Source organism: Sciurus vulgaris, assembly GCF_902686455.1.
Source record: "Sciurus vulgaris genome assembly, chromosome: 1".
Taxonomy (NCBI): Eukaryota; Metazoa; Chordata; class Mammalia; order Rodentia; family Sciuridae; genus Sciurus; species Sciurus vulgaris.
The window spans coordinates 98,967,380-98,988,046 of record NC_136461.1 but is presented as its reverse complement, the minus strand read 5'-3'; the positions used below and the strand labels follow the sequence as shown (position 1 = coordinate 98,988,046).

Below are 20,667 nucleotides of genomic sequence, written 5' to 3'. Positions count from 1 at the left end.
AAATATGAAACCAGAGTCTCAACAAAGACATGGACATTCCACCTAGTTCTGTAATTGTTGTGGATCAAAGGGCACACATTTCTGCAGGATAACATCAGCTATACATAACTAGGAACAGGCAGGCCATGGGGAGCAGTGAGAAACATGACTATGTGGAGGGAAGCTGAGTATATAAGGATGGGTAAAGGTCACCATATAAAATGATAAAGTCACAGTTCAGAAAAGCCTCTGGAACTGTCTCACATAACTCAAATTCTCTAGTTTGGGAAGACTCTCCCACCCCCAAACTCCTGGACTCAGGTGCCTGACAAATAACCATATACTATGGGAGCATGACGAGTTATGAGGGGTGGAGCTGGGGAATAGTGAGGTATAGCACAGTTCACTCCCATCACAAGCTCTGAACTGACATGATCTAGGCACTTCCTAGTAATCAACAGACGTTGTGTTCAACAGGTATAAGCTCTACACAAAATAATCTTTTTGTTAGGAGAAAAATTGTTTCCCCCATTGAAGAGACATTGCAATAGAAACATCTTGATTTTGGTTCTTTCTAAGACTAATTCTCAAGTAATTATTAGGTTCTCACTTGAACTATCATGCCACATTGCCCAGAGTTACCAATAGAGTTACCACATAAACTAGGGTACATCTCAAGGTGTAAGGAGGTACTGATTGGATGGCATGCTAGGATAACAAGTAAAGACGGAAACTGTGGAGAGCCAGCCATGTGTAGCAGAATCAGACTTGGATGAGCCATGGGCTACAGAGGTCTGACTCCCAGGAACTGGTGGTCATGGGAGACTGTTTCAGATAGCCTAGGAGTAGGTGGCCCTATATGGAGTGGCTTACCCTGAGGATATGCTAATTCCCTAAGCAAATGGCTTCCCTAATTTCACCACATCCTGTTCCTCACAGAAGTCCCTTCCGGTTGGTCCGGGCCCCTTTACCTACGCGACTATAAAAAAAGGTGAAGGTGGGGTTCTCCATCTTCTTGTTGGAGGCCAGATCTACTATGGCCCGATCTGCCACACCCCCTTCCAACTGAAAAGATTATTGGCTCTTATGTTTATTGATTAGTTTATTAGTAATTAATTGACTTATTGCTGCCTCCGACAAGAAACTCTTCCTCTCATCCACATGGGACAAGAAAACCAAACCCTACCACCCACGTAACTGTGCAAGTAAACCAGAAAATACAGACACTAGGTATAAAGGAGCAAACACAGTAATTTACGAAGTGCTAATCCTCTCAACAAATCTATGTAGGTCATACTATTGTTACCATTTTACAGATGAGAGAAGATAGGATCAGAGATTAAATCACTTGTTTAAGGTCTCACTGCTCTCAGGTGGTAGAGACCAAAACTAAACTTGAATCCAAAAATCAAGTGCTTAACTTGCATTGCCATCCAGTTTTGGAACAAAAAGGGGAAGTTAATGGGCCTTATGTAACAACCAAGCAACAGTGGAGACAACAAGAGAACTACTTGAGTCAAAGGGAAATAGGAAATCACAAGAGAAAAAAATGACCAAAATCCTATGTGAATTTTTATTAACTGCTTACCACACACAAGGCACTGATAGTGGTGACAAGAAGTGGAAGGAAAATTTGAAAGAATCTGTCTTCAACTTTGGATTCTCAGAATTCAGGTTGGAAAAAACTCTGGTCTACGCAAATGTGTTGTCCTCTGTACATGATGAAGATGCTTCTGACCCACCTAAGAAGGATGTGTTTGGAATTATTATTCAGTTTGGAATTATGCTAAGTTACATGTTGATATAATAATGGTGGCCCATCTTTATAAAAATTTAATATTCACATTCCCAAATTTAAGAATGAGAGAGGTACACAATTATTCTCCTTACCAGTCAATTCCTTGAAACAGCCCCAAGAGGGCATTAAAGTGCTTGTTTATAGATCATTAACTACTTAGAGGTGGCAGAATAAACATTAGGAGTCACAGACAACTGTGGCTCTACAGGATTCTCTGTGTCAAAACATCCTTAATAGGCAACTTTACAAGACATATTGAGTAACAACACTGGATCCAAATGATACCTTCCTGATAAGACAAAAGGTACACAACTGTGATCTTGCCAAGCAAAGGATCTACACAATGAACAGATTTTTCTCTGTTACAAGTTAAATGTCTAAAGGAACTTGGAAATAATTTGGAAACTAGAGTGTAACTAAATCAAACCAGATAAGATGAGGAGGAAACCAGTATCTGTAGAGAAATCTAAAAAAAGATCTTGAGTTGGGGGTGCAGGTTAGCAGAAGAGTGTGTGCCGAGCATGCTCAAGACCCCGGGATCAAAAAAACAAAACAAAAACCAAAATCTTCTTACATTTTTGACTCCTGTTCAAAGACTGTCACTAAAACAGGAGCTGTCCTAGAGAATAAGAATGTAAAGAAGAAACAGCAACCCATCTCACCTCTTTTCAGTGATTCTGAGGAGTACTGGTATACATTTTATGAAAGTGCACCAAAAATTTGCTCTAAGACAATTCCGAAAAGGAGTATCCTGGATGTTAATTGGCTATCAAATTAACACCTACACAGGACTTGATGGGGCCCTGCTTGGTGTGCTTTCTAATCCTTCTGATGAATTAGTGCTACATATGCTTTATTAAAATAAAAAACATCCCGTAAGCAAAAGTATTTTCTTTAGCATTCTTTTCCTATATTTTGCTAATGGTAAAAGTCTGACTGCACAGATCCTAGGTCTAATGACTAGTTTATCACTTGGAAGAGTCCTCCCCAAAATGTTCAGAAGTTCAGAAAACAGCCAATGTTGTGAGATAGGCATTTCAGAGAAACACGTCTAGGGCAGGGGGTTTCATCAACAAATTGGAGATATGGGTTCATTCTACGAAAAAATAATCAATTTGACACAATGTTATTTTCTAAAGATCCAAGGACAGTTATGGCCTCTGCAGCACAAAGTAGCAGAAAAACAGGGAAAAACACCCAGGGATTATGGGGAACTAGATGACTTATCTGGTTTGACTACAACTGCCAACATTAAACAGGGATCTGCTTCAGTTGTGGTAGTGTACACTTACCCTTACCACTCAAGCACTCTTTCTCACCTCAAACCTTCCTAGCTGTACTATCTGAAATCACCAAAAGTCCTAAACAAGCTTGACCATGTGAATCATAACATAGCTATCAATGTGGTCTTATGAAAATTTCCTTTAGAATTGTGTCTCAGGAAAAGTTGTCTTCCTGAGGAATTAGCATGTATGCTTTCCCATGTTTGCTAAGGTTACTATAACTCTGTGATTCCCTTCCTCCTCTGGCTGCTAGGATGTTTATGGAGTTGTCTGTGATAATCAAATCCATCAACTATCTTAACTCTGAAGGCTAACAATATTTTCCCCTTATTTCTATAGTTTTGACTTCTTATTTATAGTTTTGTTCTGTTATAATCCACTTCAGATGATCATTAAAAATAAGACTTTTAAAAAATTACTTTTGACATTTTAATTCCCAACATGACCCTATTTCCACCAGTCTGAACAGTACATGTGTATGTAGCAGATGTAGAAACCAAGGCACAGAAGCCTCAGGAACCAATTCAGTTAGCTTCTTGACAGTCAGACATTTCAAGTCTTGAATCAAATCAACAGACCCTGTTATGAACTGGTAGAGTCCAGAGCATTAAAAAATTGAGTAAGTCATAATCACAGCCAAGGAATTCAGATACCTATGCTTTTTGGGCACCCATTCTTACCTCAAAGTGAATAAGAGCTAACCAGAAAAATCACACTGACTGAGGACCACTAAGGTCACCCTGAAGTCACCTCTATCTCTCTGGCACCAGAAATGTCCTCCATTCCCAAGGGGCCTCAGGGATTGGAATGATCCAAGGATTACTTGATCTAGAGTCAGGCTGGGATCCTCCTAGAGGACTACACCATCTGAAAAGGGCTTTTTCTTAAATACCATTTAGTACTATGCCACAGAACTTTTTTCCTTTTACTTTTCCCATGCTTTCTTTCTCATATTATCAACACATGGCAGGGGTACAAAAGTGACAAGTTATAATGTCCAATTCAGCTTAAATTCTGAGAAACGGATTACCTAGGACTTGCTATGTGACCTTGACTAGTCCTCAATTGATCCATTAACTAAATAAATGCCTTTTATCATCACGAGGGAATGGGCAATAGTCATCATAAAGCATTTTAATACAAGTGCTACATAAATGCTACACGATAAAGCTCAGAAAGAACAAGATTAATAACATGGGGTCACATTTACCAGCAAATAAAAACTTACAACAGGGTCTTCCCATACTCCTGGCAGAGACTTGTTTTTTCCAGCTAATGGAATATGAGTCTCCAGTCATTAGCACTTGGCCTCAAAATAATACACATTAGCAATATTCCTCCCAGGAGGAAAAGGGGAAAATGAATATTTATTCCTGGTAGGCAGTCATTTGGATATCTGTTACTGGTTAGCCAGGTGGGTAATTAATATTTGAGTACCTACTATATGCAAGGTACAGAGCCAGGCACAATAGATACAATTGTGAACAAGAGTCCTTGACTTTGTGGCAGTTTACAATCTACAACACAGACTTTAGCTTATCAGTACTGATGCTTCCAAGAATACAGGCTTACTAAAACAAAGGCAAATAACAATAAATATGCCTAAGAGTCCTAAGTGTCCAAAGCAACTATAAAAAAGAGGATAGGCTAACAGGAAGAGGAAGAGTTGAGGGAATTAGGCTATCAGGGATATTCCATTCTTTCCCCTTAATTCATGTGAAGTGCTACCTTTAAGCATTCTGTTTATAAGGACTGTAACTGTTCAAAGAATTGAGCAGATTACAGTTATGGCCCCAACAAAGCAGTCAAACTGAGAATACTAAAACTAAAGTTAATCAGACTCCTTGGAATTCAGGGATCTTTCACAATCTTTTAAAGGCATTGTCAGTAAAATCTTAATTTTATAAGAAAGCAGAACTAAAGCATACAATGGTGACTTGTCCTTTCAATCTTGCATTTGATTTCTGTAGTAGCAGATTAACTGCCTTAAAAAAAAAGTCATCTCTCCCACTTAGTTTAAGTAGTTCAGGTGTAGGAGCCTCAAGGACAAGTGACTATTCCTGCAAACCTTGCTTTGTTCAGCTTACACAAGCCCTGCATCCCACTCAACACTGCAGACAGAGGCAGCTCTGACACACTCACTTTACTCTGGAGGAAAATATTTGTCCGGGTTCTCACTGGCTTCAGAAAGGTCACCTCTTTGCAAAGCTTCTCTGATTTGTTAACTGGATGCCTGGTATGTGGAAGTCAAAGATGTGGTTTGCAGTAAATTATTATAAAGCACTAGGGATCCCAATCCCAGCACTCAGAGAGCTAGTTAGACTAAAATCTCCAAAGTTGCCATTTCCAAGAGAACTGGAAGGATGTCCTCTGAGCTCAACCCACAGCACAATTGACTAAACTTGTTCTGCCTCCGTAAGTGCAGTAAAGAATGAGCAATCTTTCCTTACCACCCACCCCTCCAACCCACCCAAACTCCTTTCCGGAGGAATGTCTATGTGATCTATTCACATGACTCTAGGATCAACCTGCATCCATGACAATGTCTGCTGTCACCAACCTCTAAATGTCCCTTTGTCACATACATCGGAGTAACTGGAAGACTGCAGAAGGTGAAAAATCATAGTTTGCTTTTCAATCTTACGCTGCCTTCATTGCCTTCACCTGCATCAAAGATTTCATTCCACGCATTCTTTTCTCTTGCCTCTAAGCTATCACGCAGTTGTTGGGTAAAACGGTCACTGCTCCCAAAGATTTGCCCGAAGCAGCTCTGCCAGGTTTACCCACTCACCTGGGTGGAGGTATTCTGCCCACCCTCATCCCCTGGGCAAGCCACAGGGGTCAGCTGAGTTGGTTTACCCCCTCCCACTCTCGTCCTCCAAGGCCCTTCATCCAGGAAAAGTCAGCCGCAAATTTAAGGCCTGGCCCTGCTCTGTTTCAAAAAGATGCCCGAGGGCTCGGGCCGAGGGACAAAGGAAAGCCAGGTCAGGGGCGGCCTCTTCAGCTCGGGACAGGCATGGGGCCGCTCACCTGCTATCCCCTACACCACCCCTGCCATCCCCGACCACCCGAAACCCTTGCCTCTGAAGTCCCGAAATACCCGAGCCGGAGCCCGGGCCCGGGGTTGCTCGCGCCCCTTCCGCGAGGCGGAAGCCCAGGTCCCCGCCGCCATCCAGAGCCCCCGCACCTTCTTGGGAGCCTTGGTGACGGTGGCCATGAAAGAGTACTTCTCGGCGTCCTCGATCTCCTTGGCCTGTTTCAGCTCCTCCCCGACCCCGGGCAGCGGCATCGCGTCAGGCATCGACATCCCCCGGCCGGCCCGGCCCGCGGCTGACCCGCCGCCCCCGCCTCTTTCCCTCACTGGCGCCCGCCCGCCCGCGCGGCGCCCTCCAACACGCGCTAGCCCACCCTCCCGCCAGGCCCCGTGCCGAGCTGCGTGGATTTCTCGGTGCTCCGACCCTAGCCTCGTCTGTTCGGCAGCGCAACACTGCCGGACAGCGATGGCAGCCACAGCAATACCAGAAGCAGCAGCGCGCAGCTCCGACCTGCCCGCGCCGCCACCTCCGCTGCACGCAAACACGCACGCAAGGTAAGGGTAGAGGGCGGTGACGCCACGTCAAGTACTGGCAGTCCGAAGGCGGGGGCGGGGGGGAGGTGCGGGGTGGGGAAGAAGTGGGGAGAATCCGCGCTCTGTCGTGACGTCACCACGCTGGGCTGGGCCGCAGAAATTGCCCCTCCTCCTTTCCTGTTCAAGGGTGTTGAGGGTCCGAGGGTGAGCCCTATCCTTTGAGCCACCAGGTGGCGCCATCAGCCCTGTTAGCAGCGCAAGGTTCCTGCAAGGATGCTTCGAAACTGAGGGGTCTTTAGGATACTGTATTCCCGGCAAGGCCTCAGGGTGGCATAAGAGCGATGCTTGGGAGCAAAGGGTAGCGCCCCACACAACACAACCTACAGCCATTGTTAGGAAAAATCCACGGCCGAAGTCAGCCCACTCACTACCCCCGCCTCAGACACTTGGGACTAGAAGCTCCTTCTAGTGTTTGCCTCTTTGACTTCATAGGGGGCGGAACAGAGGCAGAGCAGTCAGGTTTCTGCACAACCCTTTGTGACTTCCTTCACCACCATCTCCTCCTGGGCCTTGCCTGTTTACAAGACCTTCAGGCCGCAGAGCCTATGGGAAGCAGTCATTGGGACAGAACTGATAGGTCCGAGGGTGGAGAGCCAGAGGCAGAGAAGCCCTGGCCAGATTGGCTTTCCAGCTCCTTGCTCTGCCTAAGCAGTAGGCTGTGAAGCGCCCAGCGAGCATCCTGGAATTTTATTGATTGCTCACACACTTCCTGGGCCCTATTATGTGTAGTTTCCATGCTAAAGCCCTGGATGGCAAAGGTGCGTGTGACATATTTTATATTTTACTATGCTTAGTTTAGCTGGAGAGACAAAGCCTGTTTGTAACCTTATGTCAGCCGAGGTAGCTCATCCTTTGAGATTCAAATGACACTGGCACCAATTCCCTTGTTCTGAGGAAAGTCCAGTTCCCTCCCTAGGATTTCTGTTAATTACTGGGGGGACTTAGATTTTCATGATCATCTCTGGCTCTAGTTTTCTGCCTCGTCTGGAATTTTATTCACTATTCTGGTCTTTTTACTGTTTCTTTAGCTCTTGCTGTCACTTCAACCCCCACCTTTATTCCAAAGCAAACACAAAAATGAGGCTGTAACATGTAACTAAACTTTTAATGAATGTTTGTGTGTCCCATTGGAAAGGTTATGTCACAGAGCAAACTAAATCACTTTTCTGAAATGTTATGGGAAGGGCAGCTGTCTTACCATGGGGGGATTTCTCAATGACCATGTCACCTCACAAAGCCCCTAACTCGCTGTCCACCGTAGCTTCCTCTTCTTCCATTCCCATTCTTTCGCCTCACCTTTCCCTCCTTGGAGAACAGTAGAGAAGCCAGATTCTTTTTTATTATGCTGAACCATTCAAATCTTTCCAAGTGCCTTTTCCCAATTTTCTCTCCAAGCCCACACACCTTTTTATATCCAGAAATTCACCAGGGTTTTAACAGAGTCAACCCTGTCAAGAAAGAAACAGTGGTTTGAAATGACATCCCTCCGCTACTGGTTTATGTTCAAGGTTGGGGAGGGTGTGAAATAGTCACTGCTGGGGTGGTGGGGGGCAAGACATCTTTAATATGAGAAGGCTTGTCCCAACCACCCAGTCTCATGAGGCTCTGTGTTTGACGTGGGCTGTGGAAGTTCATGAAAGGATGCATACTTTCAGCTCCTGATCTTGAACTATTAGAATTCTCTCATCTGCCCCCTCTTGTTAGCACTCATACTTCCCTCTGGGACATTCCTGTAGCAAAAAGGGCAGAGAGATGGAGACCAGAATACCATATTCATTCATACTGATGCCAGACTTGTTGCCCTCTTCTGCTGTCTCAGATGGGGGTCGGGAACTACACCTGGTCCACTCAGAACTCTGTGGAGCTTTTTCTTTTGGGTTTGCCTGAAGTATTGTCATAGTCCACGGATCAGAGGTGCCTACTCAGAGGGCCAAGGGTGTAGGTAAGTGGTAGAGCAACTGCCTAGCAGAGACCCTGGGTTGGATATCCAGCACCTTATGCATTAATAAAATAAATAAATGGGGCATTAAAAAAAAAAAAAAAAAAAAAACTGCCTGCTCAAAGACCAGGGGTAGAACCTGTTAGAACTAGGGGTGAAAATTCTTAAGTAACTTGAATAGAAAAACATGTGACTTGAGATAACTTAGGATTATACATTCTTTTTAAAGGCATGTCTACCTTTAGATTTGATATTGTAAACTTCCATTGTCTGAATGCTTTGTCTCACAGTCCCCAATTCTCTGCATTTTAGCATCCAGGTTGTAAACTTCATGGAGCTGGAAGGGTACCTCTCTTCTATTCCTTCAGCACCAGGAGACACAGGATCACCCTGGCTCCAGGCCCACAGTACTGGTGCTATTGGTCTGGCTACCAAGGAAGATGAGGACAGGGCCAAATCTAGAGAGGACATGACCTTAGTGGTTTGGGCCAAGGAGACCAGCAGGTCAGACTACTTACCTGAGTGCTTGGCTGGAGGGAGGCTGATGACTGAGGGCAGGAGGGCCAGTACCCACCATCTGGCAGAGAGGTAGTAGGCCTCTGTGGTTCATGTCAGACCAGGGCCTAGGCATTCCTGGAAACCAGCCACCGCAGAGGGCATGGGTGGCTGCTATCCCCCACCAGGTACAGACTGGAGATCAAAAGGCTCATCAAGTAGGAAGTGTGATAACATTACATTCATGAGAACCATTGTAGGCTGCCCTCCTCCTGCCCAAACCTCAGATGGTTTCATATAGCCTGGCTAAGGGGATTGTCTCTCATGGATGCCAAGAAATGTCTTCAGCACCCTTGATAGTACCTCTGCTAGCAAGCCTACCCCACTGAACATACAATTCACCCAGACAAGAGAACCATCCCAGGGGCCAGTGTTAGAGAAAAGAAAGGACCCAAGGACAGGGACGACTGCTGTGTGTGGTAGTAGGAAGTCTCCAAAGGGCCTGGAGACAAGAGGCACCCCTGCTCTGGAAAGGAGTGGATTGAAGGTGGAGGTGAATTAGAAGGCTTCCCCCTACCCCGAAATGTGGCACTGGGGTTCCACATATGGACTTGGTCCAGTTAATCACTCTTTGTCCATCCACAAATTTATCCTAGACATTCATTCATTTATTCTTGTATTCACAAAATACACAGTCATGTGCTACATAATCTTCCATTCAATGGCAGACTAAATATACAGCAGTGGTCCCATAAGATTATAATGGAGCCGAAACATTCTGATCACTCTGTGATATATTTAGCTATCATAATGTTCTAGTGCAGTGCATTCTTGTGTGTTTATGGTGCTGTAAATATACCTGTTTTGTTAGGTTTAGGTACACAAATACCATTGTGTAACAGTCACCTACTGTTTAGTACAGGTTTGCTAGATGTAATGGGCTATGCCTTACAGCCTAGGTGTTTTGTGGGCTGTATCACCTAGGTTTATGTAAGTGAACTCTGTGATGTTCACACATGATGAAACTGCCTAGTGATACAGTTCTGAAAGTGTATCACCTTGTTAAATGATATGTAATGGTGGTATTGAATGCTGTAGATATGCCAGAGTAGAGCTAGAGGGTGGACTTCAGAGAGAAGTAAGAAGAGGCACTAACTTCTACCTGAGGACAGGTTGGGGGGTGAGTAAAAGGAGTGGGGTGCTGTGGAGCTAGGGGATGACCAGGAAAGATTTCTCAGAGGGAGATGCTGCTTGAGCTGTCTTGACAGATAAGCAGCTGGGTGAGGTTGAGAGAAGATTCCAGGCTGAAGTAACAGACTTAGAAAAAGCAAGGGATTGAAGCAGCTTGGTGTATCATGGCAACTTGCAATATGTCTGTGCAGGTAGGGCATAAGGTGCAGAGGTAGGGCAGAGTGGAGGCTGAAGTTGGAGCTAGAACTTGTGGGGTCTGGAGTGCTGTGGGTGGGTGGTGGCCATGTGCCCTGTGCTGGGGAACACAGGAGGAGAAGAAGGTCTTTAAGGAGGGGTTGTTGAGATCCAGGGTCAGCTTGAGACATGTGGAGGCCACTGTCCCTGAGTCTCAAGAAAGTCCAGTTTGTGCCTTTTACACTGACCCACACCCTGCCAGCCTGGCACCCACCAGAGAAAGGCCGTGCTTGCCCTGTAAACCTTTCACACCCTGCCAGCCAGGCCTCACTGTAGTTGCAGTGAAGTGAACTTGGGTGACAAGAGAAGTATGGAAGTAGGTGACCAGGGCAGTGGCTCTGCCTCCAGCTCTCCAGGGGGGCAAACCCTCCCTGGCCACCACCCCCATCTTCTTTCTGTCCTGGAAAGGGCCGTGTTGCTTGGATCTGGGAGGCACCTTGACATGGTAATTGACCAAGGGTGCAGCACTCTGGATTGAAAATCTGCCTGCTGACCTGAGGGACCACCAGGGATAGGGCCCCCCAGGCATGCACAGCTCCTGCTCCCACTGTGCCCTCTGATTCCCCACTACCAGCCTCTGCTCCTTCCTGTTTACACTGACTCCCTCTCTGCTTATTATTATCATCATATTGTACTATTTATTATTATTTTGAACTTTATAGGAAAAAGAAACATAAGGACAGAAAAAGAAATCTCTTTTCAACTCTCCAAGTTCATTTTTGGTTCTTATTAATTTGCAGAAGCTCATTTTTACACTCCAGTGATCAGTTGGTACCAGTCATTTTGTTCTGCTTTGTTCAAATGACAATATTTTGAAGACACATTACCACAGAGATCGTTTACATACTTGTCACTGTCTGTGTTGCCCAAGCATCCCATCATATTGCCTTATGAGTTTATTTAATCACTTTCCTACTGTGGGGCATTTGGGCTGTTTCCAACTCAGTGCAATAGACAGTGTGGGGGAGGGGATAGTGGTGAATGGCTTTAAGCAAAACAGGCAAAGTTGGGTCATAGCACCAGGTCCTGCCAGAGAAAGAGAGCAAAAAATATTAAGAAGCAGGGCCAATTGTCCTGCCTGTAAACAATGACTGGTTTAAGTGCCTTTTGGCTGTAGGGGATCTGAGGTCTTATGCCAGGAACTTGAAAACCCGTGAATTCTGACTCCTGGGGACACCGAATGGTGTGGAGAAATCAGGGGATCTGGATGGATGGAGGTGTAGGCTCAAATCTTGACTCTGCTATCAACTCAGCCACTGGGATCCTCTACCTTTTTGGACCTCTGTTTCCTCATGCAAAACAGGGTGATAACTCTCCATCTGGGGCTTGCCATGACCTAATTCAATCAGATAACAAATACAAAAGAGCTTTGAACAAGTCACAAACATTGTGTAAAACTAAATTTCTAAGATGTGGGTCCCAGCTAAAAATCAGGAGGGTAAACGAGTTATTGTCCAGAATTTGGAATTTTCTCTGTGCCATACCTCCCAGAATAAGAGGAATAAGCAGAAACCTGCCTGCCAACAGAAAGGATAGTATTGGATGCTTGTTTGTGCTTGAATTGTGCCTTCTTGAAAAGGAAGACTGAAACTGCCCCAGACAAGGACTGCCACGTCCCTGGTTCAGCCTGGCCCCAGTGTCTAGCCACGGTGTGTCGACAGCCCCTGGAGACTTCCTCAAGTGCTTTCTTCTAGATTGGACCAGAGAATCTGATGTAGCTTTCTTCAGTTCGCAAAGCTGCAGCCCATTAACATTAAGCCTGGGAAGACCCAGTAGTTGTAAACAATGTTCAAAGAATTTGTTCGATAATTCCTTGTGCTTCTTTGTGTCTCCCTCTCTCCCCCACCTCGTGTGTGTGTGTGTGTGTGTGTGTGTGTGTGTGTGTGTGTGTGTGTGTTTTGAAGAATTTACCATAAAAGCAGAAATTGTGAAACTGGCCTCTGGCTGGTGAGTTATTTTATTGTACCTTGGCTTTGAGTCAGAAGAAGCTGTGGTAGGTGTCAGTGATCCTGCAGGAAACAAGACAGCCATAGCTCCGGTCCTCATGGGGCTTAGAGTCAAGAGCAGGAATTTTTCAGAACATCTGGGTCCCCCAGTACATTCTCAGAGAGGGCAACTCCTCCTATCTCCATGGGCCCCACCCTGAGAAGTCCTTCTCCAGAGTAAGTGGCATGCTTATTCTCCCTATTCCCAAGATGAAGTCAGATCCCAGGGTAAGGAGGGACAGCAATCTGTCTCCAGAGTTTAGAGATACTTGCCCACCCCTGAGGCTGCCCTGAGTCTTTAGATGATTCTGGGACGCTGCTTCCCTGGCTGATATCTTCTCCCAGGTGGAAGATTCGGAGCTAGCAGGGTGGAGGTGACAGCTTGCTGGGATTAGAGGCTGCATTGCCTATTTGTGCCTTTCAGAGTCATAGCCCCTCTATCTTCTCCCTGCCACCTGCCCCTATGAATGGAAATGGTCCTGGAATTGGGAGAGACACAATTGGCCGGGCTGGTTAGTTATGTTGATGGGTACTCTTTCAAGATGCCTCCTGATGGGTAGTGGAGGAGTTTGCCTTGGTTGGAGAAGCTCTGAGGCCAGATGTAATGGGGCAGGCAGAAGCTGCAGTTTCTCAAAGCTTAAGTGGTTAGGGTCTTGCCCTTTTTATCCTGAAGTTCTGGCCCTGTGGCTGGTTTGTTGGAGCCAGAGGAGAGAGATTGGTGGGCTGCTGGTGATTGGAGGCTGCTGCTGGGTGGGATCCCGCCTTCCTCACCCTCTCTGGTGTGCAGGGCGGACCCATTGCATCACCCTTGGAGCCTCTGCTCCTGGCTTTGCAGCCAGCTGGGCCCCTGGAGGAGGGACTCTCCCTGTTTTTCAAAAAATTATTAACCATTTCATCCTCTGAGACTTCCCTACAGCAAACTTGGAGTTCTAAGGCTGTTCCTCATGCCTCTCTGCCCCAACTTCAAAAACCTCCCTCGTGCTCCTGGCTCCCATGGGCAGCTGACTGGGCAGCTTTTTAACGGTCGAAGTCTCCACCATACCCAGTGCAAGCCTGACTTCTTTTTCGGGAAGAGTTAACCTCCTTCATCTCCACCCTCAGCATTTGTCCCATTCTGCAGCGGTGAGGACAGAGCTCCCCAGCCTCCAGCATGATCTCATGCCACTTCCACACTCCAAAAAGAGTCCCAGCAAGGGGTCAACACCATGTTTGAGGCCATGAGCAAGAGTGCAGCTCAAGCCAGAGACCAGGAGCTCAGACCCTGATTTGTCCCTAGAGCCCTTCCAACCATTTCCGACAGACCTGCTTAGGCCTTTGCCCTCTTTATAGAAGCTTAGGGAAGGAATGGGTGGACTAAGGGTCTGAAAGGGCCCAAGGGACTTTTGAGGAGAAATGCAAGAACACAGTATTTCTCTGTTGCCAGACGAGGAGGCATCATGGGGGTGGGGGCAAAGGGGCTATTCCAATCAGTGAAACCCAGGCCACATTCCCGCTCAGAATTTTATCTCCCAGCACCCGCATTCCCCTCAGCACCCCACCCATTCCAGGGCCCGAAATAGCCTGGAACTGCATCCAAGCCTAGGCCTAGGTCCCAATTTTAGTTCCACAAACAGTTGGCTGCACCATAGCACTCAGAATCCAGAGCTGGATCCTGTGGGGAATGTGGAGATAAATGAGGCCCAGCCCCTGCCTTCAGGGAGCTTGCAAAATGTATCCTGATGGGTGTTCACAGTCACAAGATGCCCGTGGAAGAAGAAGGAAAGATGGCTTCACGTGGAAGGGATGGGGACAACCTTGCAAAGGAGAATTGTTTTGTTGAATCTTGAAGGATCAACAGGACTTCCATGGGCAGACAAGAGGGACACTCATTCTAAATGGAGGGAAAAGCGAGAGCAAACATGTGAAGGAATGAAGTTTAGAGAATGTTCAGGAACATGGCCAGCAAACTGGTTTGATTGGAGCACATGGGAATATATGGAACTACTTACAAGTTTTCATGGATGTGTGAGTTTGTCCTGATTTCCTATAGGCTAAGGACTGCCAAGTGGCAAAGACCCAGAGGTTCACAGACCTTTACAGATCTATGATGGAGGCTTAGAAAGGAGAAGAAACTTACTCAGAGCTATAAAGCATGTTTGTGACAGAACTAGGTCCAGACTTAGGTTTTATCACCCTTATCTGTGTTGACCCACTTCAGGTCTCTTAATCCAGGAGGCTTCACCCATGGAGCTGGATGACCTAACAGACCTTGCCACTCCTTAGAGCCCAAGAAGATGTGAAAGCAGTGAGCACAGATGAAAAGAGAGATCCAGTCACATAAATGTTCTTCACAGTGTTACATTTAAACAAGGATTGAATAGCTCCATGACATTCAAGGGGAAAGAAAAACCCATATTCTTTATCTTCCCAAATTTATTTAACTCTGGTCCCAAATCCCATTTACTGTTGGTGAGAAGCCTAATATAATTATGGCTTCTTCCTCAAATTCATTGGATTTTATAAAAAAAAAAAAAAAAAAAAAAAACCTCCAATCAAACAAATAATCCCCACCTTGATCTGGCAGAACTGGGGTAGCTGGTCCTGATTCAGAGAGCTCCCATATTTAACAGCTGCTCCTGGGTCTACTTGTGGGATGTTGGTTGTCTCTGTCGGTGGGCACTGCTTCTGCAGGCAGACTGGTAGGCTGCCTACACATCCTGGTTTCTCCCAGAAGTTGGTCATTCTTTCTCCTTGTGGCCATCTGTATACCAGGTTTTGCCAACCCTCTGTGGGGGTACAGTTGGATCTCAGCATCTGCATATGTGAACACTCATGGTATCCCACCTTCTCTCCAGGTGCTGGAAGTCACTGCCCACAGGTAAGCTGAATCCAATTTCCCAGCTGGAAAACCACCTCTAAACCTCTTTGACCTCCCAGATTTGCAGCCCTGGCCACCCTCTTGGGAGGATGTGGGGAAAATATTTCACATTCTTTTCCAAAGAATCCACAGCCAAGAAAAGCAGATACAACTAGTTTCTCAATCAGGTTATTCTGCCACATTAGATGTTTAATTAATCACCTTGTTATACTTCCAAAAGCAAAAGATTCAGTAATAAATGACTAAACTTTTGGTATAGCCATAAGAAAGGTACTACTGTGCCATTAGGCAGAAGAGTATTTAATGGCATGGAATTATAATTTTGCTAGCTGAAAAAAGAAGCAGCTTTTAAAATAGTATCATAGTGTGACCCAACTTTTTAAACATAAAACTACATATTCATACAGAGAAAGAAGAACTGAATGGTAAACATCAAAATGCTTATTTCCAAAAATGAGGGGTTTTTCTCATTTTTTGTTTTTATTATCTAAAAATTCTACAATGAATGTGCATTTTCTTTAGTAATTTGGAGAAATTTTTAGTTAAAAAATTTTAATTTAATTTACAAAGTAATGCATATTCATAGTTAAAAATCTAAACAGCCAAGTGAGATGGTGCATACCTGTAATCCCAGCAATATAGGAGGCCGAAGCAGGAGGATTGCGAGTTCAAAACCAGCCTCAGCAAGTTAGTGAGGCTCTAAGCAACTTAGCAAGACCCTTTCTTAAAATAAAAAAATGAGAAAGGCTGGGGATATAGCACAGTAAATCCCCTTGGGTTCAATCCCTAGTACCAAAAAATTAAAAAAAAAAAAATGAAACAAGACATGAGTAACTAACTTCTCATGTATTCCTCCCACCAATCGGAGAGGGACTTTTATGTGGAATTTCCTCCTTTTGTCTGCTTTCCTCTGCTCCAGCTGAGGACCCAGGTTGGCCTTTACCTGAATGACCATGGACCTCAGATGGGCAGTTTGTGCATTTGAATACCAAGCTTCCCCAGAGGCCTGAGTTACCTGAGCTGTGGACTTTTCTGGAGAAGAGAACCAATGTGCCCAGAGCTCTCTGAAATCCACACAGTTGTAAACTGCAGAAAGGTTTTGGACCTGGTTGGTAGGTTTTGTTTGGGGTGTGGCTGCAGAACAGAAGAAGAGATGGGTCAATAGTGTAATTGCAGGAAAATGTAATTTGTTGCATCAATCACTGAAAATATTTCATCTGGGAAGTCCAGTTTTTACAACTGGCAAATAGACAGTGAGATTATGAAGTCAGTTATCACAGAGAATAACATGACTCCTCACTGCATTTGGGATTAGGAGCAAAACATAAAGTAGTATCAAATTCACTGAGCAGCAAATGCTACCAACCCAAAATACAGAGGTATCTTCTATGAGAAGTTTGAAGAATCCTTGTCATTTTCAAAGTTCAATTCTTCTAACAATAAATTATACATTAATTGGATATCATTCTATCCCAAAAGAGACATGACCAGAAATCTATAGAACAATATCTTAGAGACACAAAATGTTCAACAGAATATTAAAAACTCAAATCCAATAATGTATTTAAAAAGAATAATATACCATGACCAAGTAGGTTTTATCTAGGTAATGCAAAGTCTTGTTCACCATTTTAAAACTAATCAATGTAATAACCATATTTGCCATTTAAACAAGCAAAAAAAAAAAAAAAAAAAAAAAAGCATGAATCCAGCAATTAATTCATAAAATGCACTTGGAAAAATTTGATATCTGTTTATTGTAAAAAAGAAATAGAAGGCATAAAGACTACAAAAAAAGAAATGTAACTGTCCCTGTTTACAGATGACTTGGTATCTGTGTAGAAAAGCCCAAAGAATGTGCACACATGGAATACCTAGAACTAATATAAAAGTTTAGCAAGGTTGTAGGCTGTAAACTCTACACATGGGAAACCATGTCTCCTTATGTTAACAGTAAAGGTGGGAATGCAAAATTTAAAAAGTCAATACCATTTAAAATAACTAAAAATTTGGACTGGGGTTGTAGTTCTGTGGCAGAGCTATTGCCTAGCATGTACAAGGCACTGGGTTCAATCCCCAGCACCACCAAAAATAAGTAAGTAAATAAAAGCTAAAAATTAAATATATTAAATATTTAGGTATCAATCTCCCAGGATCTGTCCAGGATCTGTATACTGAAAACTATAAAACATTGATGAAAGAAACAAAAGAAACCCCAAATAAATGGAGAGATAATAGCATGTTCAGAGTTGGAAGATTCAATAGAATATAAATTTCCTTCCAAGTTTATGAATACATTTAACTTAATTCCAGTCAAAACCTTTAGTAGACCTGGACAAGTTAATTCTTAAAGTTTAGGCAGAAGAGCAAAGGAGTTAGAATAGCTAAAACAATTTTGAAGCAGAAGAACAAAGTTGTACAAATCACACTACCTGATTTTAAGACTTACTACAAAGCTACGATAACCCCAAACAGTGTGATATTGGCAACAGGAGAGACACATAGATCAAAGAAACAGAACAGAGTCTAGAAATAGGCACAGGGAGATATGGCCAATTAATATTTTACAAAGATGCAGAGACAGTTCACCTGGGAATAGATTGTCCCCAATAAATTGTGTTGGAGCAATTGGATATCCATATGTAGAAAAACAAACCTCCAACAAAACCCCTCATATGAAAATTAACTCAGAAAGGATGATGGATTTAAGGTAAAACATAAAACTGCAAAGCATTTAGGAGAAATCACAGGAAAAAAATCTTAACGACCTGGAATTAAGCTAAGAGTTCCAAGGCACAACAAGAAAAGCCTGATCCATAAAAGAAAATATGAATATATTGGACTTCATCAAAGCTAAAATATAGCTATAAAATATACAGTTAAGAATGAAAAGACAATCTGTAGATAGGGAGAAAATATTTATAAATCAAATACCCAACAAAGGACTTGAGAATACATAAAGAACTCTCAAAACTTGATAATAAAAAAAGGAAACAACCCAATCAAAAATGAGTAAAACTTAGACACTTTACTAAAGAGGATATACAAAATAAATAAGAATGTTCAACTTCACTAGCTATTAAGAAAGCACAAATTAAAAGCTCAATGAGATACCATGACACACATTAGAATGGTTAGAATTAAAATACTAACAGTACCAAGTGTTGATGAGGATGTGCTCATAAATTGAAACTCACATTGCTGGTGGGAATGCAAAATTGCACATCCCCTGGAAAAGTTGGATGACTTCTTACAAAATGAAATATAGATTATCATATGACCCAGCAGTTACACTTGTAGGAAATTATCCTAGAGAAATGAAAATTTATGTTTGCATGAAAATTTCTACAAAAATATTTATAGCAGCTCTATTTGTAATTGCCAAAAATGGAAACAATTCAAATGTTCCCCAGTAAGTAAATGGATAAACAAACTGTGGTTCATGCACACAATGGATTACCAAGGAACAAACTATTGAGACATAAAACAACTTTCATGTATCCCAAAGGTATTATGCTGAGTGAAAGAAGCCAGTGTTAAAAGTTACATACCATCTGATTCCAATTCCATGACATACTCCAGTGATGGTAAACAGATCAGAAGTTGGCAAGGGTTAGAGATAGAGAGAAGGTGTCGTTATGTACAATTAGCATGAGGGAATTTTGGGGGCGATAGAAGTATTTGGTGTCCTGATTATGGTGTTGGTTACACAAATCTCTATGTGCATTATAATTTCTAGATCTGTGCACACACACACACACACACACACACACACATCAATTCAACTTAGTGTTAACTTTTTAAAGAACAGATTAGTTTTCAGCACAGTTTCTGGTTCACAAAACAGTTGAACAGTTCAGGAGATTTCTCATATACCCGCTGCTCTCTGACATTCACAATCTCGCCTGCTATGAACATCTCTTGCCAGAGTGGTGCATTTATTCCCATTGATGACCCTACATTAACACACCATTATCACCCAAAGTCTATAGTTTAAATTAGGGTTCACTCTTGTGTTGTACATTCTATGGGTTTTCACAAATGTGTAAAGACACGTATTCACCCTTGTAATATGATGCAGAATACACACTCTGCCTTAAAAGTGGTTTCTGCTTTGCTAATTCATCACTCCTACCCTCATAACTCCTGACCATTCTGCATCATTTGCCTTTCTGTATTAACCTTAGAATCAGTTTACTGATATATACAAAATAACTTGCTGGAATTTTGGTTGGAATTGTGTTGAATTTATAGATCAAGTTGTGAAGAATTTATGAAAATACTGAGTGTTCCTCTTCATGAACACAGAATATATCTCCACTTATTTAGTTCTAGATTTCTTTCATCAGAGTTGTTTCCTTTTCTTCATATAGCTCTGGTACATATTTTGTTAGATTTATACCAAAATATTTCATTCTTAGGGGTGCTAATGAGTATACCATTTTTAAAAGTTTTTAAATTTTATTTGTTCATCACTGGCATATGGAAGAACAATTGACATATATATTAATTTTAGATCCTCTAATCTGACTATAATCACTTATTAGATTCCAGAGTTTTTGTTGATTCTTTTGGATTTTCTGTATAGACAAACATGTCATCTGTGAACTGGCTGTTTTATTTCCCACTATCTGTGAACTGGCTGTTTTACCCACTATGGATACCTTTTATTTATTTTTCTTGTCTTATATCATTAACTAGGACTTCCAATACAATGTTGAAAAGGAATGGCGAAAAGGGACATCCTTGCTTGTTCCTGATATTAGTGGAAAGCTTCTATTTTCTCGCCATTAATTAGGTTAGCTATAGGATTTTTGCAGATGTTCTTTATCAAGTAGAGAAAGTTCCCTTTTATCACTAGTTTGCTGTTAGTTTTTATCCAGATAGGTATTGGATTTTATCAAATACTTTTTATGCAGATATTAATAAAATTATATGATTTTTTTCTTTAGCCTGTTGATGTGATGAATTACATTTATTTGTGAATGTTGAACCTGTCTTGCATACTGTATGTCCCACTTTGTCATGGCATATGATTTTTTAATACATTGTAGAATTCAATTTTGTTTATATTTTGTTGAGGATTTTTGCATGCAAGTCCATGAGAGTTTGTCTGTAGTTTTCTTTTCTTATAATGTCTTTGTCTGATTTTGTAATGAATGAGTTAGGAAGTATTTTCTCTGCTTCTATCTTCTGGAAGAGATTGTAGAGACTCTATACTTATTCCTTGAATGGTTGGTAGAATTCACCAGTGAATCCATTTAGGCCTGGTGCTTTT

The 20,667-nt window shown here is 42.9% G+C and overlaps 2 protein-coding genes across 4 annotated transcripts in view; one reads left to right on the top strand and one right to left on the bottom strand.

Annotated features, from left to right (window-relative positions):
- Positions 1-6,515, bottom strand: part of AHCYL1 (adenosylhomocysteinase like 1) — a gene marked incomplete at its 3' end in the record, with an annotated part of 40,326 nt that extends 33,811 nt beyond the window's left edge. For 2 of the 3 annotated variants that reach the window (XM_079105783.1, XM_079105784.1), the window contains exon 1: positions 6,248-6,515. In XM_079105783.1, the coding sequence (XP_078961909.1) occupies positions 6,248-6,367 (120 nt within the window). In that variant the 5' untranslated portion in view covers positions 6,368-6,515. Of the gene's footprint in view, positions 1-1,567; positions 1,722-6,247 lie in introns of all 3 variants that reach the window. The other variant, XM_079105785.1, reaches the window with a different exon arrangement.
- A 31-nt stretch (positions 6,516-6,546) lies between these two features.
- Positions 6,547-20,667, top strand: part of LOC306641036 (uncharacterized protein) — a 92,267-nt gene continuing 78,146 nt past the window's right edge. Inside the window, exons 1-2 of the mRNA XM_079105861.1 lie at positions 6,547-6,649; positions 15,284-15,389. Coding sequence (XP_078961987.1) covers positions 6,561-6,649; positions 15,284-15,389 — 195 coding nt within the window. The 5' untranslated portion in view covers positions 6,547-6,560. The remainder of the gene's footprint in view (positions 6,650-15,283; positions 15,390-20,667) is intronic.